Source organism: Uloborus diversus, chromosome 9, assembly GCF_026930045.1.
Source record: "Uloborus diversus isolate 005 chromosome 9, Udiv.v.3.1, whole genome shotgun sequence".
NCBI classification, from domain to species: domain Eukaryota; kingdom Metazoa; phylum Arthropoda; class Arachnida; order Araneae; family Uloboridae; genus Uloborus; species Uloborus diversus.
Window position 1 is genome coordinate 66,637,539 of NC_072739.1, and position 17,639 is coordinate 66,655,177.

At 32.4% G+C, this 17,639-nt stretch overlaps 2 protein-coding genes across 2 annotated transcripts in view; both read left to right on the top strand.

Moving 5' to 3' along the window:
* The window catches only part of LOC129230285 (uncharacterized), a 61,193-nt gene extending 53,290 nt beyond the window's left edge, over nucleotides 1-7,903 (top strand). Inside the window, exon 4 of the mRNA XM_054864684.1 lies at nucleotides 7,871-7,903. Coding sequence (XP_054720659.1) covers nucleotides 7,871-7,903 — 33 coding nt within the window. The remainder of the gene's footprint in view (nucleotides 1-7,870) is intronic.
* Nucleotides 7,904-8,292: 389 nt separating this feature from the next.
* LOC129229831 (protein scribble homolog) overlaps nucleotides 8,293-17,639 on the top strand; it is a 116,263-nt gene continuing 106,916 nt past the window's right edge. The window contains exons 1-2 of the mRNA XM_054864204.1: nucleotides 8,293-8,600; nucleotides 16,179-16,296. Of these exons, the coding sequence (XP_054720179.1) occupies nucleotides 8,439-8,600; nucleotides 16,179-16,296 (280 nt within the window). The 5' untranslated portion in view covers nucleotides 8,293-8,438. The remainder of the gene's footprint in view (nucleotides 8,601-16,178; nucleotides 16,297-17,639) is intronic.

Below are 17,639 nucleotides of genomic sequence, written 5' to 3' on the forward strand. Positions count from 1 at the left end.
AGCAATGGGAAAAAGAAAATTAAAAGTAGCAGTTATTAGAATAAAGTTGAAAGGTACAATTCGGAGCTCATCAGCCGTGGAAGATTCGATAAATATGGTCAAAAGACCAAAAAATATTAAACTACTTACTAAATAGAGAGTGTTTAAGCTCTAATATATGCATTACATTGGGTCAAACGCACCATATGCTAAACTATATGCAATAAACAAGAGCTTAAACCTAAAATTAAAAGTAGGGGTTTTTACCTCGGCTAAATTAAGAAACAAGTCCCTATAATTTGTCTTCCTCAGGACAGTACCTGCTGCATGCATGTATCACTTAAATGATCATTACTAATTAGTTGAGGCAAAATCCCCTGCTTTTAATTTTAGGTTTAAGTTCTTGTTTTTATCGCATATAGATTAGCATGTGGTGCGTTTGGCCCAATATAATGCATATATTAGAGCTTAATCACTCTCTATTTAGCTAGTAGTTTAATATTTTTTTTTACCATATTTATCGAATCCTCCACGGCTGATGAGCTCTGGATTCAACCTTTCAGCTTTATTCTAATAATTGCTGCTTTAATTTTCCTTTTTCTCATAGCTATTCATAAAAATTGTTATTTTGCTTGTATATTTTTATATTTTTACTTGGCTTTTTAGTTTTTCTGCGATGCACATCTATGAGCTTTCGGTTTGATCTTTTCAATATTCTTCCCTCCTTAATTAATATATATATATATATTGTTACAAATTCTGCAAATAGTAATTATTGTAGTAACGTAACCTGTAAATAGTTTCCCGTAATGAATATACAACCCCTTTTCATTCGATTAAAATATACGATCCCCTATTTCTTTTTTGTTCATTGATAAAATTTGATAACCGTCTACTATTTTCGAGAGGCATTTGGAATCTTGTGGAATATTTGAGAAATCTCTTTCGGTGTATATAAAAAGCGTTATGCATGATAAAGAGGTTAGTTTCGATTGAGAATTTGTACTGAGAGTGTATTAGCTCTGTTTATTGCGAGGCATTTCGCTGTGTTGTTTTCGTATTTGGAAGTAAATACGTGTGTAACCGTTGAGTTTACGGTGTTGAGTGATACTTGTTTAATTGCTGATGATTAATTTAGCAGTTGTTAACGATTTCTCCTGTACATAGTGTAAATAAAGCTCCTGTGTTTTTATCAAGAACTGTGTCGTCCTTTCAAGAAAGTTGGAAGTCTCGCCGGATCCGTTACAATATATATATATATATATATATATATATATATATATATATATATATATATATATATATATATATATATATATATATATATATATATATATATATATATATTGAAGATTTTTTATTGATTTATTCTTATCTATTATTATTATTATTATTTTTATACGCTGTTGTGATCAGCGAACAGATTTTTGAATACGTTTTTTTTTTTTTTTCCCCCGATAATCAGGTACATTGTTTGATTTTGTAAGATTTTTCTATTGGCTTTTATTTTCCTTATTTCTTAAACGTTTGTTTTTGTCCTTAAAGTTGAAGACAGTTACTTATCTAAGTAAATAATTTGATTTGTCGGATTATTCAGTTTTGATTGTTCTTTATAACGTTTTTTTTTATGGCATTGTTTGTGTGGCGAAACACTTAAAATTGAGGAAAAAAACCGCTCCACTCGCTAAAGGGCAGGGTTACGGTAGCGTGGTTGCTTGACGCGTTAAGCGATGAACTATGTAGTAGATGGATTATTTTGAGTTTTAAAGCTACCGTAAATATTCTTATGTGTTTCGGCGAATAGTTTTGAATTCCAAAGAGACTTACTTCTTTAATAGGTGTTTTGAAAAGGTATGTACGCATTTTAGTGAAGAAAAGTGATCATTTCACATCAGAAGGGGGGCGGGGGTGTGGATTTTTTTTTTTTTTTTTTTTGTTTAACGGACTTCCTTCAACTTTTTAGCACGGTCATCGCCGTGCGGGTACTGCTACTATTAAAATAAAAAAATGTCTTTTTTATGCTTTTTTGTGTCCGTTCCTTATGCTTCCTTTTTTGTGTCCGTTTTGTTTATGCTTCCTTATTTTCCTTAGTAAATTTAATATATAAATGAATTTGACATTTTTGCATCAAAAATTTAAAATAGAATGCCTTAACAGTCGAATTCACATCGATACCTCATCTTTAACGGTGAGTCTTTTCATTCAGTAAACAGTGCAGATATATTTTTTAAAAAAAAGCTTGAAAATATTGTGAAAAAGTGAGGATTAAGGCTGTAGAACAAATCTCTCATTTTCAGAAAGTGCCCCTTACCCTCCAAAAGCTTGAAAATATTTTCGTCTTTTGTGAAAAAGAATGGTGAAAGGAAGTGAAAGGTACAGCTATCGTATCATAAATTTTCAATAATATAGTAATTTCACAATCAATAATGGAGGGAAATCCTGCTAGTTTCTAAGAAGTAAACTTCTTTACGTTTTAAATTAAATTTTTTCTTCAAAAATAGATTGATGTGGAAAAAAAAAGACATTAACAAAATGCTTTATTGTCCTCACTTGAAGTTCCTTTGATTTTTTTCAGATGACCATGGCGATGAAAATAATTATCTCGTTTTTAATATTTATCCGTGAAGAGATTAGTTTTCGTCATCATGGTTGCAAGTCATCTACGGTTTGCGTTTTTTTTTTTCCTTCCATGGCTTAACTCAAGCAGATTTTGCAATAAAAATAATAATAAATAAGATTTTTTTCCTTTTAATCATAATTAAGGGTTTTTGTTAAATGCTCCTTTATAGGATGAATTTAAATAGCAAAACTACATTGAAATACAAAATTTCCTCATTGCTGTTCAAATCATTTAAGATAAATAAGAAATAAAAATACCCCGTAAATAGAACATTTGTGATAAGTATACCTTTCAAATTGGCCATAATCACTATATTTTTAATTAAAATTTCTTTTTATTGATATGCCTTGTCTTATACTATCCAAAAAAATCTGTTATGATATAACAAACGCTAATATCTTCTCCATTTCCACACCTTTCCATTTGTAGAAACAAGAAACACAACCTATCGCAATTTGTGCTTATGCGGAAAACATAATAGGAGTTCAAGAAATTCAAATGATTGCCAGGGTCTGAAAAATATTTTCGAAATTGGCAAAATGTTTCCAAATGCATGTAAAATAAACATGAAAGGATTTTTTTTTTTTAAATTTTAATAAGAAATTTCTGAAAAAGAAAGAAAGGTTTCCGAAATACTCGGAAACCTTTTTGAAAATTTCATGAACCACAGCTGCACAGGATATTCAGAAACGTTTTTGAAAATTACGGAAAGAGGATTCCGAAATAAGCGGAAACGTTTTTGAAAAATACAGAAAGAGGATTTCGAAATATTCAGATACATTTTTGGAAATTACAGAAAGCGGATTCCGAAATGCTCAAAAACGTTTCTGAAAATTACAGAAAAAGGATTCCGTAATACCGAAAAACGTTTCTGGAAATTTCGGAAAGCGGATTTCGAAGTATTCGGAAACGTTTTTGAAAAATACAGAAAGAGGTTTCCGAAATACTCAGAAACGTTTTTGAAAACTACAGAAAGAAGATTCCGAAATACTCAGAAACGTTTTTGAAAATTTCATGAACCACAGCTGCACGGAATACTGAGAAACGTTTCTGGATTTTTTTTACAGTGTATGGTCGAAAAAAAAAACTTCTATCTTCAAAGGAAAAAAAAGTTAGAAGCGTTTTTAAATCAATTTTGAAATATGTCATTTTGATTCAGGTTGTCAACCATTTTATTTTCGCATTTCTAAGGTTACACTTTTTGAATCCATTGTTTATTTCCTTATTTTGCATTTAATTTCTCAAACTTATTTTATTTCATGTTTCCATGGTTACGCTTTTAAAATCCATATTTCGCATTTTAATTTCTTAAAAGTATTTTAACATCTGTCGTCATTGTTTCGAAGGGTAATTTCGCATGGTGTTTTTTTTCTCCTTTATTTAAGCCTGATTGCTGAATATATGTCACTTGACACAATTTTTATTCTCACGGTACATCGGGCCAGTGGCGGATACAGCCGGCGGGCAACCGGGAATTTTCCCGGTGGGTCGGTCATGCTTCGGGCCGATCAACTAACAGCAAAGTATTTCGGGCCTGTCTATTTACATCAAAATGTCAATTTTGCGCGCATGTGTTTAGAATAACGCAAATTCGCAAAACACAGACTCAGCTCCTTATTACGCATGGTCTAAAGCTTGCGGGTGGAGGGAGGCAGGGCCGTCACCAAGAGGGTGGGGGATTTGTGAAATGGGGCTGCCCAGGGCCTGATTACCACACAGGCTGACTAAGCCTAGGCCTGGACCCCATGTTCCTAAGAGGCCCCAAATTTTTCAAAGAATTATGCATAGCATTGCAACAATATGAAAAATACATGTATTTTTTTAAAAAATAAAAATTTATGACTGATTAATTGAAAAAAAAAAAACTTCTTTAAAGAGGAATTTTTAATCATTCTGCCAGTAACGAATTTCCTTGGTCACGATTATGAGGAAGCCCAAAAGCAATTTATAAATGCACACAAGTGATTTATACATAGTTGTGTGATTAGACAAAGAGGCCCTCAAAAGTGCATTCGTGTTTTAAAAATGTAAATCAAACACTGCATAGTCTTCAGGGTTCAGGGGGCCTCCAAATTAATTTGGGCCTAGAGCCTCACTTTTAGTTAGTCGAGCCCTGGGGCTGCCAATATATTTTTGGTGGTATAAGAAAAAATAAATGTATAAATTAAAAAAAAAAAAAAAAAAAAAAAACAGGGAAACCTTAGCGGTCGAAAAAAGTTAAAATACTTTTAGTTCTTTTGACGCTTTTATTTATAAACCAGAAAGTCGCTCGTCATAGTTCGACGGGTGAAAATTTGCTTCTACATTTGAACGCAGCATTTGCCTGTTTGGTGATATCTTGGTGGTTAAGTTTTAACTCTAGCACCAGTTAACCCTAAGCTCCAGACCTTTCCCTGCATGTCAAACATTACCAAAACACATTATCAAACTATTATGCCGTGGCGCGAGTTTCATTGTTGAAACACAGGGGTTGTTACTTTATCATCGTCTATTATTTATATGAGGATGACAATTCACAATTGCTCTAAAATGCAATTTACAACAAGGGCCGACGTGAGGTCATGTCAGCTTATTGGAGAATAAGGGTCCGGCACGGAATTGGAATTGAACTCGTGCAGAGGGTAAAATATCCTAATGGTGAAAGGTGTAGAAGGGGCCTGTGAAAAAAATTGACCTGTCAATTTTTTTCCCCTTTTGCTCTCGGCGACCCTGTTTATAACAATTGAAATAGAAGTGACAAAATATTTTTCCCTGTAAAATTATTTAAAAAATGCAATTTTAAAATACTAACGAGGACACAAACATTATCAAATAAAAGGCCAAAGGCCGCCGAAATGTGAGTTTCAAACATTTTTTGACGAAACAAAGTATTCTGTACGCTGTACAAACTCACGGTTTCGGGCCCCTCAGTTTAAAAAGAAAATAAGTTGATAAAAACCAATGTCGAAAGAATTCCGGTGGTCCCCAGAACCCCCCCCCCCTCCTCCCAATATCATCGAAGATAGTGTAACATTTAAATTTTTGGGCTTCAGTTTTGAATAACTTCATAAGAGAACAGTCGAATCCACTACCGCCATAACATGGAATTACAGTTTCGAAAATTTGCTGGAGGAAAGCACTCGAAACTCTCCCATTTTTTTAGCATTCCCAAGATGGTCTAAAACTGTTTTTAAATTAACGGTATCAAAAATTTTGTGGGAAAGTCCCTGTCCCCTCCTCTCTCTCGACATCATCAATGAAGGACGTTTTAAATCTCGTTTTTAGTGCTTCAATTTCGAAAATTTTCCGGGTTGAGCCTCCTGAAAACTCTTTTTCCTAACATCATTAAAATCTCGTTTTTAGTGCTTCAAATTTCGAAAATTTTCCGGGTTGAGCCTCCTGAAAACTCGATCACTAAAGGTCAGCAAAAATTTCGTTTTTGGAACTTAACTTTCGAGTTACTGCCGGTGCCTTAGTCTACACCAAAAAAGGCTTTTAAGACTTCAATTTGAAAATTATCTGGTGGATGGCCTCAGAATCTCTCTCGACTTAAAATCACCAAAGATCTTCTAAAACTGCGTTTTCAGAGCTAATATTTTTTATAAAATAAATTTCAGAGGAGAGCCCCCGAAACCGCTCTTCATAGTTATACTCGAAGATAATTTAAAATTCTGTTTTTTTTTTTTTTTTTTTTTTGAATTTCCACTTTCGAAAAATTGCAGCAGGAGAAATCCTGAACCTACGCTCCCCTAACATCTGCAAATATTCTCTAAAATTGAGTCTTTAAGACTACAAGTTCGAAAATTTTGAGGGGAAGAAGCCCCCTGGACTATCTATTTCAGACTCAATGTTAATCTATCCATTAATTTTATACTGCTAATACTTTAATGACTTTCAGAAGCCAGAAAGCTAAGTCCACTCACTCTCTCTTTTTGTATTGATACATGCGTTTGAAAAAAAAATTAAGGGGTTGCCAAACTCGTACCCGAGCCCTCCCACCAGGTTTTTGACCTCGCATTGAGTCTGGGGGTCGTCTGGGTATGACAGTATAAAAAAGGGAATGTTTATGACAGGGCCCAGTACTGTATGTTTGTGTCGCTCTCGACACAAAGTCTTACCTATCACGTCTTAGAACCTATCACGTTCTAAGACAGCCCTAGTCTTTCACCCATGAACATCACAAGATCAGTTTCATAAAACAGGGCAATTAAATTACTTGTCATGACTGCAGAAAAGGACATACTTGCCAAGCAGTGTTATCATTACGGAAATATTCAATCAAGTTCCAGGCATTATAAAAATACTTAAATGGACAATCACGATCACAATTTTCCCCCAAAATGAGGTTTAACTAATACTGTATCAATTTGTTCACCATTAAAGCGCAGAAGTGTTCCTATATTTGTTAAATTTCATTTAAATAAAACATATTTAGTTGTTAAGAATAATTTCGTCATATTTAAGTGATATCCCAATCGTTAGGTAAAATTTAATATCTATAAGAGCTATGGGGCCGCTACATCTCCTAATGCCAGGGCTGATTTTTTCAACCAATCCGCCACTGCATCGGGCAAAGCCGGGCAACGCAGCTCTTAATATATAAAGATTTGAAAGTTACTGTTAATGTGATTTTATACTTTTTTGTTTGTTTGGCGAAAAATTTATTATTGCCAAAGAAACAACATCCGCTTCACTGGAAAAAAGGCTGGGTTCTGGTAGCGTGGTCGCTTGGCGCGTTAGGCGCTGAGCAGTGCAGTCTATGATTATTGTTTTAAAGCAACCGTTAATGTAAGTCATTGTTTTGGCGATTTGTTTTGAAAGAAAAGAAACTTTTGATTTGTTTTTATCCGAGTGAAAAGTACGACATTTTCTTTTTTTTTTTCTGACGACGATTTTTGAATGTTCCACTACCGGAAGTTTTTTTTTTTTTTTTTTCCGTTAGGCGGAACGATTATGATAGCGTGGCTGCTGGGCAAGTTTTGCGATAAACAATAGAGTTGCGGAATAATTTTTACATATGAAAGATATTATTTGATGCTTTGTTTTTGTTTATTTGGCGAAATATTTTAAATTGCAGTAAAAACCGCTTCACTCGCTAAATAGAGTTTTAAATTAACTGTAAATCTAACTTAATAATTTGACGAAAAGTTTTTAAATTCCAAAGAAACTTAAATAGTTTTTTTTTTTGAAAAGGTGTGTACGCATTTTATGCAAAGAAAAATGATCATTTCGCATTAGAGAGGGAGGGGGCGTCAATTTTTTTTTATTCAGCGGACTTCCATTAAATTTTAGCACGAGCATCGCTGTGCGGGAACTGCTAGTTAAACATAAAAGAAATGAACATTTGATAATATGCGTTCGTGTTATTGTGTCTTCTTCTCCTGCGTCTACGTTCATTTTAATGTTGTTATGTGCCTAAAATTTGATTATTAATAACAAAAGTTTTCCTCGCTTTCCCCATATCACGTGGCTGCAGGAAAATGCCTTTAAAGCTTAGTGAAACCAAGAGTTTGTTCCACCATGATTATGATCTTTGGCGTTGTATTGTTAGTTTATATGTCTGTTTCTTTTTTCATCACATCTTTTTGAATAAAAAATATTGATGTTCTTGGTCTGATAAAACGAAATGCAGTAGTGTGGCTGTGATCTGTTTTTCAATAATTTGAGAATGTCGTACGAATTCCTTAATCTTAATCGAAAGTCTTGACGTAACCGTAGCAAGTTTTCGTGTTTGAATGCGGCAGACATTGAGTTTGTGTTGCGTTTCATTGTTACTTTAGTGTAATAATATTATGTATAAATAGGTTAAACATGAGTGTTTACATTTGTTCATGATGAAAGACAGAATATTTCAGTGAAAATGTTTCGCTGTATTCCTCTATTTAAGAGCTGCAACCGTCAAGTAGAATGTATCGACAAAAGGCACTGCAGTTTGGCGAACGTCCCCGACGACGTTTTGCGTTATTCTCGAACTTTAGAAGAACTAATGTTGGATTCAAATCACATCAGAGATCTGCCAAAGGTTGTTATATTATAAAATGTTTTAATTTTTTGTGACAGAAGTTTCGTTGTTGCGATGAAAATATTTAAATGGCCCACGCCCACTGTGTTTACAATTCATGACTAGGCTTAAAGGGGCAAGTATTTTGACAAGACGTGACCGAGTTCTTACAAAATCGTGATCAATGTTAATTGCTCGTTTAGTTGTTGTTAAAAACCTGTTTCGATCATGATCTGAAAATTTTTTTTTTCGCATTTTGAATCTTGTTGAAATGTTTTTATTTAAAAAAAAATGTGTTTACATGTCACTGAATAATTTTGAACCTTTCTCAAATCTTTGATTATTTGATTTTCATAAAGACATTTTCGCTCAATCATCAAAATTTGTCAAGTTCAGTAAATGTATCTTAAAGTTCATGAAATTAATGTAGGAAATGCTACTTTATGTTCAAACATTAGTTTTCGATTTGGTTCTTATAAGCATTGCTGCAAAGATTGAAGTTTTTTTATTCCATATTTTTTCAATCAGATCACTAAATAGCATAGTATCTCAGTTTATCATAAGAATTAAATGACATTTCTGTCTGAAGCTCTTAAATGGAAAATAATAGGCAATAGTGCATGAAGTCCTGTTAAGTTCAAAAAGGAAGAATGAAAAGCAGTGTGAATTCTTAGTTAGTTTTTGGACTTGGTGAATATAATTCTGAATAATGGGGAATATATGAAATAATAAACAAAAATAGTGATTCAGATTTGATAAAAACTCAATAAAACCTTGTACTGTTTATATAAAGTTTGATAGTCTCAAAATCAATTGGGGGAGTGGGGGCACCTTTGAATAATTTTTTGAAAAATCAACATATTTCTTATTCAGATTATAATTATTAATGTTTAAATATTTTATGATAAAAAAGAATGCATTTCTTTATCATATAAATCAATATCAAAAATTTTACTGATAAATTAAATATGATACAAAACTTTAAAATTTGTAAGTATTTCTGTTCAAACGTGCCCCATGTAGGGGCACCTTTCAACAAGCATGGGGCACTTTTGAACAAACAAAATCAAATTGTAATAATAGAGTGATTTTATCAAAAATCACATACCTTTAAGAATTACAAAATAATAAGAATAAAATTAGAGCATTTTATTTAACTGAAACTAAAAATTTATAACTATTTAATTAATTTTATATGAATCAAAATTGACATCAAAGCAAAATGTTGTAACAGCACGTAAGGTCCCTCCAGAAATCTGGTTGTGGCAGTTTTTTTTTTTCTATATTTTGAAAATCTACTGTGCTGATGTCTGATGCTTTGGGAAAGTAAAATAAATTGCTTTATTTTGCGAAGAAACCTGACATTAAATTCAGTTTTGTCTTGCAATTGCTGTTCAATTTGACCAATGTAATGAAGAACGGTTCGTTTAGTTTGGAATTGAATTATAATGAAATCGTCGACATGTAAATTTTCTAGAACAAGAGCTTTTTCCTCTTCATCTGTATCCCAAATAATATCTTCAAAATTGGATTCTTCTTCATCATCACTGCTTGAATCTACAAAAAAATGAAGTCTCTTATTGCTTGGTTTCAGAATAGCAGATTTTTTTCTTTTGTTTTGGCGAGTTGTATGTTCAGCTTCAATTAAATTTTTCTCAGGGGTTGATGTCAATATTCTGGATCTCCCTTTTTTGTGTCCACCTCAGTTTTTTCTTGCTTCAGCTTTTGGATATGGTCGTATCAATTCTGATGTAAGGGTTGCTGAAGTTGCAGCTTGTGATGTCACAACTTCATTTTCTGCAGTGTCAGCATCTGTTGATTGATCTGACAAACATGGAACTTTAGACAATGGTCTATCGGTCACAAAAGCAGGCTCAAAATCATCATCTTTAAAAACTGTTGTGGAAAATGGAAAAATCCCTGTTTTACGAAAACCAGAAATAATATTTGCCATTGTAAAGGAGAAAGTATAGGCCTTGCAGACCTGCTAAATCATGAATTGTGATTGTCCGTCCTAGATTTGCAATCATCCAGTCATTGAATGCCACCATCAATTTTGATTTAAAACTTCCCATGACTGAAACATCCAGTGGTTGAAATTTAGGGGTGCAATGAGGGGGGGGGGGGATTGATAACAATACAAGTTCATGTTCTTTGGCATAAATTACGGCATCAAGAGAACAATGTGCTTCATGATTATCCATCACAATTAGAATTGGGTCATCTTTAGAACATCTTGTGTGCTTTTGGATATGTTTAAGTGTTTCTGTAAATAAAGCAGTTGTCATCCATCTACTGTTGGGACTATTTGTCAAACCCAAACTCTCAATGGGTGCCCCATGCATTAAAGACTCATGCAATCTACCCCTGGGGAATATAAACACTGGAGGAATAGTATTTTCTGCAGCAGTAACGATTGCACACATTGTTATTAAAGTTCTGCGTTCCTCAGAAACAGCTTGGCCAACTTGTTTAATGCCTGTTTTAGCTACAATTTTTGGAGCTTGAATGATAGTTGTCACACAATTTTCATCAGGATTGATGATTCTGTCAGGAGAAAATGGATGTAACTGTAAAGCAGCTGCCAGGTTTTCCTGAAAAATTTGCAACATTATGCTTATTGAAACTTGTACTTCTAGACAAGCTTGTATTCTTAGGCTTTCTTAATGATAATCCAGAATGTCGTTTCATGAAACTTTTCATCCAATCAATACCAGCTCTGTTGCTCTCCTTCCAACCTGAAGGAAAAGAACAACCAATTTTTTCTGTATATTCGTGTGATAATTGTCTAATCTGAAGATATGTCACATGCCATAATTCATTTTATAACACTTCAAAATATATTCTTTAAGTAAATGTTCTTGTTCCATCATGAATATTTGACGAAATGTGTATTTTGTCGAATACTTATTTACACTGCTACTGTTAAGAGTTTCTCCATCTGTATTTTTAGTTTTTTTTTTAATTCCTTAGAATGATGCTGTGCTTCCATACAAATCAGTTACTTGCCTCAATGGCATTTTCTGTACTACTACAACTTTCACCTCCTTTTCCCGTATCCTCTTCTACTATATCTGGCCCAGTGCGTTTTTTTTACATAATTTCTCACCATCTTATCAATTTCCTCTAAAAACAAAAGAAAAAAAAAACAACTAAGGTAATGATTAAAAGAAACTTTTACACTATAAATATTTTCTTTTTTTTTTATAAAAGACATTTTTCTCTAATAGGAATAAAGGCAATATGCAAAATAAAAATGAAAGTAGTAATTAAAAGTAGAACTTTAATATTAAAAAACAGACTATTCAGTAATTTGTATGTCTTCATTTTCATAATTTTCCTTTAAATCCAAAATAAAATTGTAATATTTAGGTGCATTTATGACTCTTTTCTTCCAAGTTTCATTTGTTCAAAGGTGCCCCAACTTTTCTGTTCAAAGGTACCCCATCATATGGAATTAGAACAATTCACTCAAGTAGGCTTAAGAATTAAAAAAAAAAAGAAAAAAAGTTAAAGCTAAAACTTATCCTTAAATATTGTAAAATCATTTAGAATTATAGAATTACAGGAATATATACAGGAATTTAACAAAAAACTTACAACTTTATTTTGAAAAGTTTAGATAAAAAGACATACCTTGCTCAGACAATAGTATTCATGCAAAATGATCAAACTTGGCTTACTTTGCTGCAGTGAAACAGTAGTAATGTGCTGATATCTAGATTAAAATCATAACATTTTTTAAAAGATAATATTTACAGTGTTCAAAGATGCCCCCAGTTCAAAGGTGTCCCCCCTCTCCCCTATAGCTCACAAAACATTTAATCTTATTCAAATACAAAATTTGTACATTTGTACATTGTACTTATTAAATAATTTTTCCAAAATTCAGTTTTATAAAAAGTTTCACCACAGTTTTGCCGACACAAAATTTCCTCCCCCTCCCCCTTGTTTTATCAGGGGGTTATGATTGGGGGGGGGGGGGCGATTTTTAAATGTCCGCAAAACTGAGGGTGAACTTTTCAATGAGATGCAGATAATGTTAAGTTTGGTCAAAGTGGTGTAAAATGGGTCAAAAAACAACTTTACAAGCAAGAAATATATTGATTCTGACAAAATAAAATGCTCAGAGTATGCAAATGAATACTGTAAAAGCATTTTTTTTTTTGCAAACCTTAATTTTTGTGAAGATCAAGTTGATTTTATGAATGTTATACTAGATTACCCCTCTTGAGCCTGCAGGCTACGAAATTCGGGGTTCACCCGATTTTTAATTTTTGCCTGGTCCTTTCCGGCATGCTACAAAAATCAAGATTAGGTTAAAAAAAACAATGCTTGAAAAGGAATTTTTTAAAATTTAAATCAGATTTTTTAAATTGTTTTTTAAATCTTCAAAAATTTATAGATATTAACTTTTCATATATAAACATAAAATATTTCATACAGCTTACTTTTAAAATTCGGATAAGTTTTCTAACTGTTCATTAAATCCTCACATAAATAATAGCAAATAATTGAGTAACTAGCAAGTTCCGACAATGAAACTTGCGCCACGGCATGATAATTTGCTAATATGTTTTGGTAATGTTTAACAAGCAGGGAAAGGCTTTATTGTGACAAGATGAACTCGATTTGGTAACTTAACTGTTTTACTGGTAAGACTGTCATTTCAGGGGAATGAAGAAACGAAAAAATGGTCAACAATGAACACTACCTGCTGGTGTTTATGGTTAATCCACTGGAGTTAGAGGGTTATAATTTCAACTATCAAAATATCACCAAACAGGAAATAGCTTTGTTCAAATGTAGAAGCAATTTCCACTCGTCTTACCTTGACGGGTGATTTTCTAGTTTTTAAGATTATAAATACGTTATAATGCTTAGATAAGACGTAATTTTGTTTTATGCTTTGCTTAAAGATAAGTTTTCTATCCTCTTGTGCATTTTTAGTGTAAAATAGAAAAATAATACGTGATAAATTAACTTTCTTAACTGGATTAGTCATGGTACATAAGAAAAACTAAATTTTTTTTTATTTTGAACTATAATTTTGGAATAAAAGCAATTTTTCAAGAGTAAAAATCTGTTGCACACACAGAAAGAGGGATCTATGTAGTTTTGCCTGTTAAAGTTAAGATTCTGTAACATAGTGTAGTTAAATTTAGAGCAACACATTCTAAAAATTCAGACTCAATTTATAAAAATAAAATAACTGCTTTTAATTGATGATTTTGTTACAAATACTGACTGATTCTAATCACTTGATTTAAATCGATGATTTTTTTTAAATCACTTGATTTAAATCAATGAACCCTGCAACACATATCTTATTAGCATTAATAAACAGTTTAATTTTGTGAAAATATTTACTAACAATGTCATTTGTTATTTTAACCAAGAAAAATGTTGTTCAATAACGAATAATTTTATAAAAATTCAATTAAAACTAAGCAAGTATTTTAAACAGTAAGTTATTTCCCTTAAACCAGTGCTAAAGAATTTACCATAGCTATTCAATAAATAAAAATTAAACTCTAAAAGGAACCTAAAAAGAAATATTTAAAAAAATTATTAGTAAATTGCAGTAACAATGATTGCATCTTAATTGATCACTTTACTGCAAAAATTAAATTCATTAATAACGACATACCACAAACAACAAGCACATATTTATGCAATACAATTTTTTTGAATGAAGGTTACTTTTGGTATTTATTAATTATTTTCTTTACATTGGTTTGCTCTCTGATTGGAACTGAATGGGGAAATTTACTTATGTTTTATTGTGAAATAAACCTCCAATTATCCTGCAGTCCGGAAAGTTCGAATTTTCCGACATGTTGGTCAACCTCGCTTTTTTTCTGGCATACCAGCTAATGCGGGTTAATACGGTATGAATAAGAAAGTTCGTTAGTTATATAAATTTGAAATACCTGAAATTTTGCAATTGTTATGGGCACTCAAAAATTTGGAAACGTATGCCTCCTGAAAATAAATGCTTTTATACAGGGCTTGAAATTAGCAGTGGTCAGGCCCAGCTCCTGGGGTTGGCGGTCCGCTAAGGGCGGCAGGTTTTAGTTGCGGCGGATTTCGAAATTGAAACATTTTTTATATATTTTTTTGAATATGAATTTATGTTCCATAAAAACACTGCTTCAATGATTTAAAAAAAAAAAAAGTGTGTACCAGTGGCACTTGTCAATATCGTCTAGGGTGGCAGAAGTACTAGAGCTGGTTCTGGCAGTGTTCCGCTGGTCTGAGACCACAATAACATCCCTTGGACTAACAGAACACATATTTTTTAGTGGGAGTGGTGAAGATTTACTCCTATTTACTTTTTAAAAATTTTAAGCATCATCTTTTTTTGAAGCTGTTGAGAGAAAGTACCTTTATTTACAGTGTTTAGATTTTCTTTGCAGGAAAAGATAGATTAAGAAATTTCTACTGTATTATAACTTTCCCCACCCTACTGACTTAGCTTAATTCCTTTACCAGTATTGGTTAACAGGAAAATGCTTGCTATTTCTTTCTTTTCCCCAATCAGCTAGACAAATCGATTGAAAGCTGCTAATCAACTCTATTTTTCACGTTAATTTCGTTTTACATATTTTTGTCTTTTTTTTTAAAATTAACTTTTCATTATTCAAAACCAGGGCACAAAGCTAAACCACTAAAAGTGTGTACAAACCAGTGAAAATTTATACCTACTATAAAATATTTGTCAATGACCTATTTTGCCCCTTAAGATGAGTTAAAATTAGCCTTTAAATGAGAGATGTGTCATTTATGAAAGAACGGATCAAAAAGAGGGACTCCTTAAAATGAACAGATCCGTTTGTTCACTTTAAAAGTGAACGACAGTTCTTATGAACGGTAAGCAGTTTGGAACAATGTAGTGATCCTCAAATTTTTATCTCTCGATCAGTCTCGAATTTCCTTTTTCTCAGTGCAGTACAATGTATTCATTCAAACTTTTTTACTTTCTGCTTTATTTATCATTTTTCTTTAATCATTGCAGCTCATTAGCAATTTTCCAATGTATCTGTTAGTAATGTTTTATGTAACTTATTCAAGCTACTAGCAGGTAGCTGGTCGGGTCATAATACATTAATTGCTTATCAAGTCACTTTTGTCTGATTTCTTTGAATGATTTCAGTTCCTAACAGATTCACTTCCAGAATTTTTTGCAATATATGATCCTTAAAAGGTGAAAAGTCATTTTTCCTATTAACGTAGCATGTTGTGCACAGAATGCAGTAGAAAGTGAGTATTGGACAGTAATACTAAAATATGAAGCAGTAATGCAAGCATTCAGCATGTACATTTGCACTTTTTTACCAGCTATAAAATGTCGAAGAAAATTTTCAGAAAATACTTCATGCTAATTTAATATATTAAGGCTACTATTGTTTTCTGTTGGTTTCATCTGATTCTTTCCGTTTCTTCCACTGTCCTCAAGAAACACGTCCCTGGATCCTTTTTGTTCATTCTCACAAAATGTATGAAATAAATATGTATGCAATATTTGTACCCAAATATATGAGTTTTAACAATTGTTTTTAATTCAATTATAAGTTATTTGTTGCTTTAACTTTTCAGGGTCTTTTTCGTCTGGTGAAACTTCGTCGTCTAAGTTTAAGTGACAATGAAATCGGCCAACTTCCTTCAGACATAGCGAGCTTGATAAATTTAGTTGAATTTGATATCAGTAAAAATGGTAAATATTTTGATTTTCATTTCATTTTTATTAATAATGGAAAAAAAAAAATAATTTGGCTTCAAAATTTAATGAAACTTCCTAAATTAACAAGCTACAGTATAAGACTGCAATTTTGTAATCCCAAAATTCGAAACATTTTTCCTCAGTTGTGTATACATATATTTTTAAACAAAAATTTTTTTTCCCCCACTGTTATAAGTTCAAAACTATTAACATTCAGCAATTACTTGTTGAAAACATGGTACTTTCAGTTCAGCTTTTTTGAAAACGTTTTTTGATGACACATGTTATGCATAAATAAGCGTTTTGCTGTTGCGTTGTTCTACGCTTTGCAAAGTGCAAGTCCGTAACTACTGTTCAGCATGATTTCCGTCCAGAACCTTTTGTCCGAAGATGGTACAGTTGTATCCCTATTTAATGAACCTCTATTCAACAAATTTCGCGATTTAGCGAATTTTTCTTTTTCCCCAACCAAAATGAATGCAAAACCCCCTATTTACCGAACATTAAACCCCGAATTAACAAATTATTTAAACAGCCAGAAAAAAAAATTTGTTAATTTGAACTAGGAAATGTTGGATTGTTTTCTAAATGACTTAACCCATTTGTCGGAAGCAAAAAAAAGACTTTTCTTGGAATCAGAAATTTTTGATGGGCGAGGGGGAATGAAACTCCTGTTAAAACTGCTAATTTTTCAAATGCTTTACATGGCCTGGAAACTAAAAACATATCTCATGCAGCAGTCTGTAAACGACACAGTGTTTTCTTCTATCCATAACGCCGGAAGAGAACTATTTCGATTCAAACATCAAGGAAATTATCAAATATTTATTATCTATTACACAGTACTCTCTTTAAAAAAAAATCCAACTAACTAGCATAATAAGTCAAGGAATGCTGAGTAAAAAGCCTACACTTCCTAATTATGGATATTTTTGGGCTTTTTAGGGCTCTGAGATAAGCTAAGTGCTATTTTTTTTTTTAAAATTTCACACCTCAATGCTACGAATAACTCCAATATAACGTATTAAAGTTTTTTTCTCGATGAATTCGTTAAAGCGGGGTCTGACTGTACGAACAATTCAAAGACACAAGTTGTGTAAGCAGTGGAATCAGTTGATGCAGACATGCTTGCAAAAGTTTGGGACGAATTTGACTACCGTTTAGAATTATGCCTTTCATCCAAAGGTGGACATATTGAGCACCTTTAATTTTGTGTGTAAAAAAACTTTATTATTATCCATGTGATAAAAAATTAAATTTGAAGTACATGAAATACACCGCCAGCTCAGTCATTCCAGTTGAGGACTCCAGTTTCATGCTTGTTTGCACTCATCAGC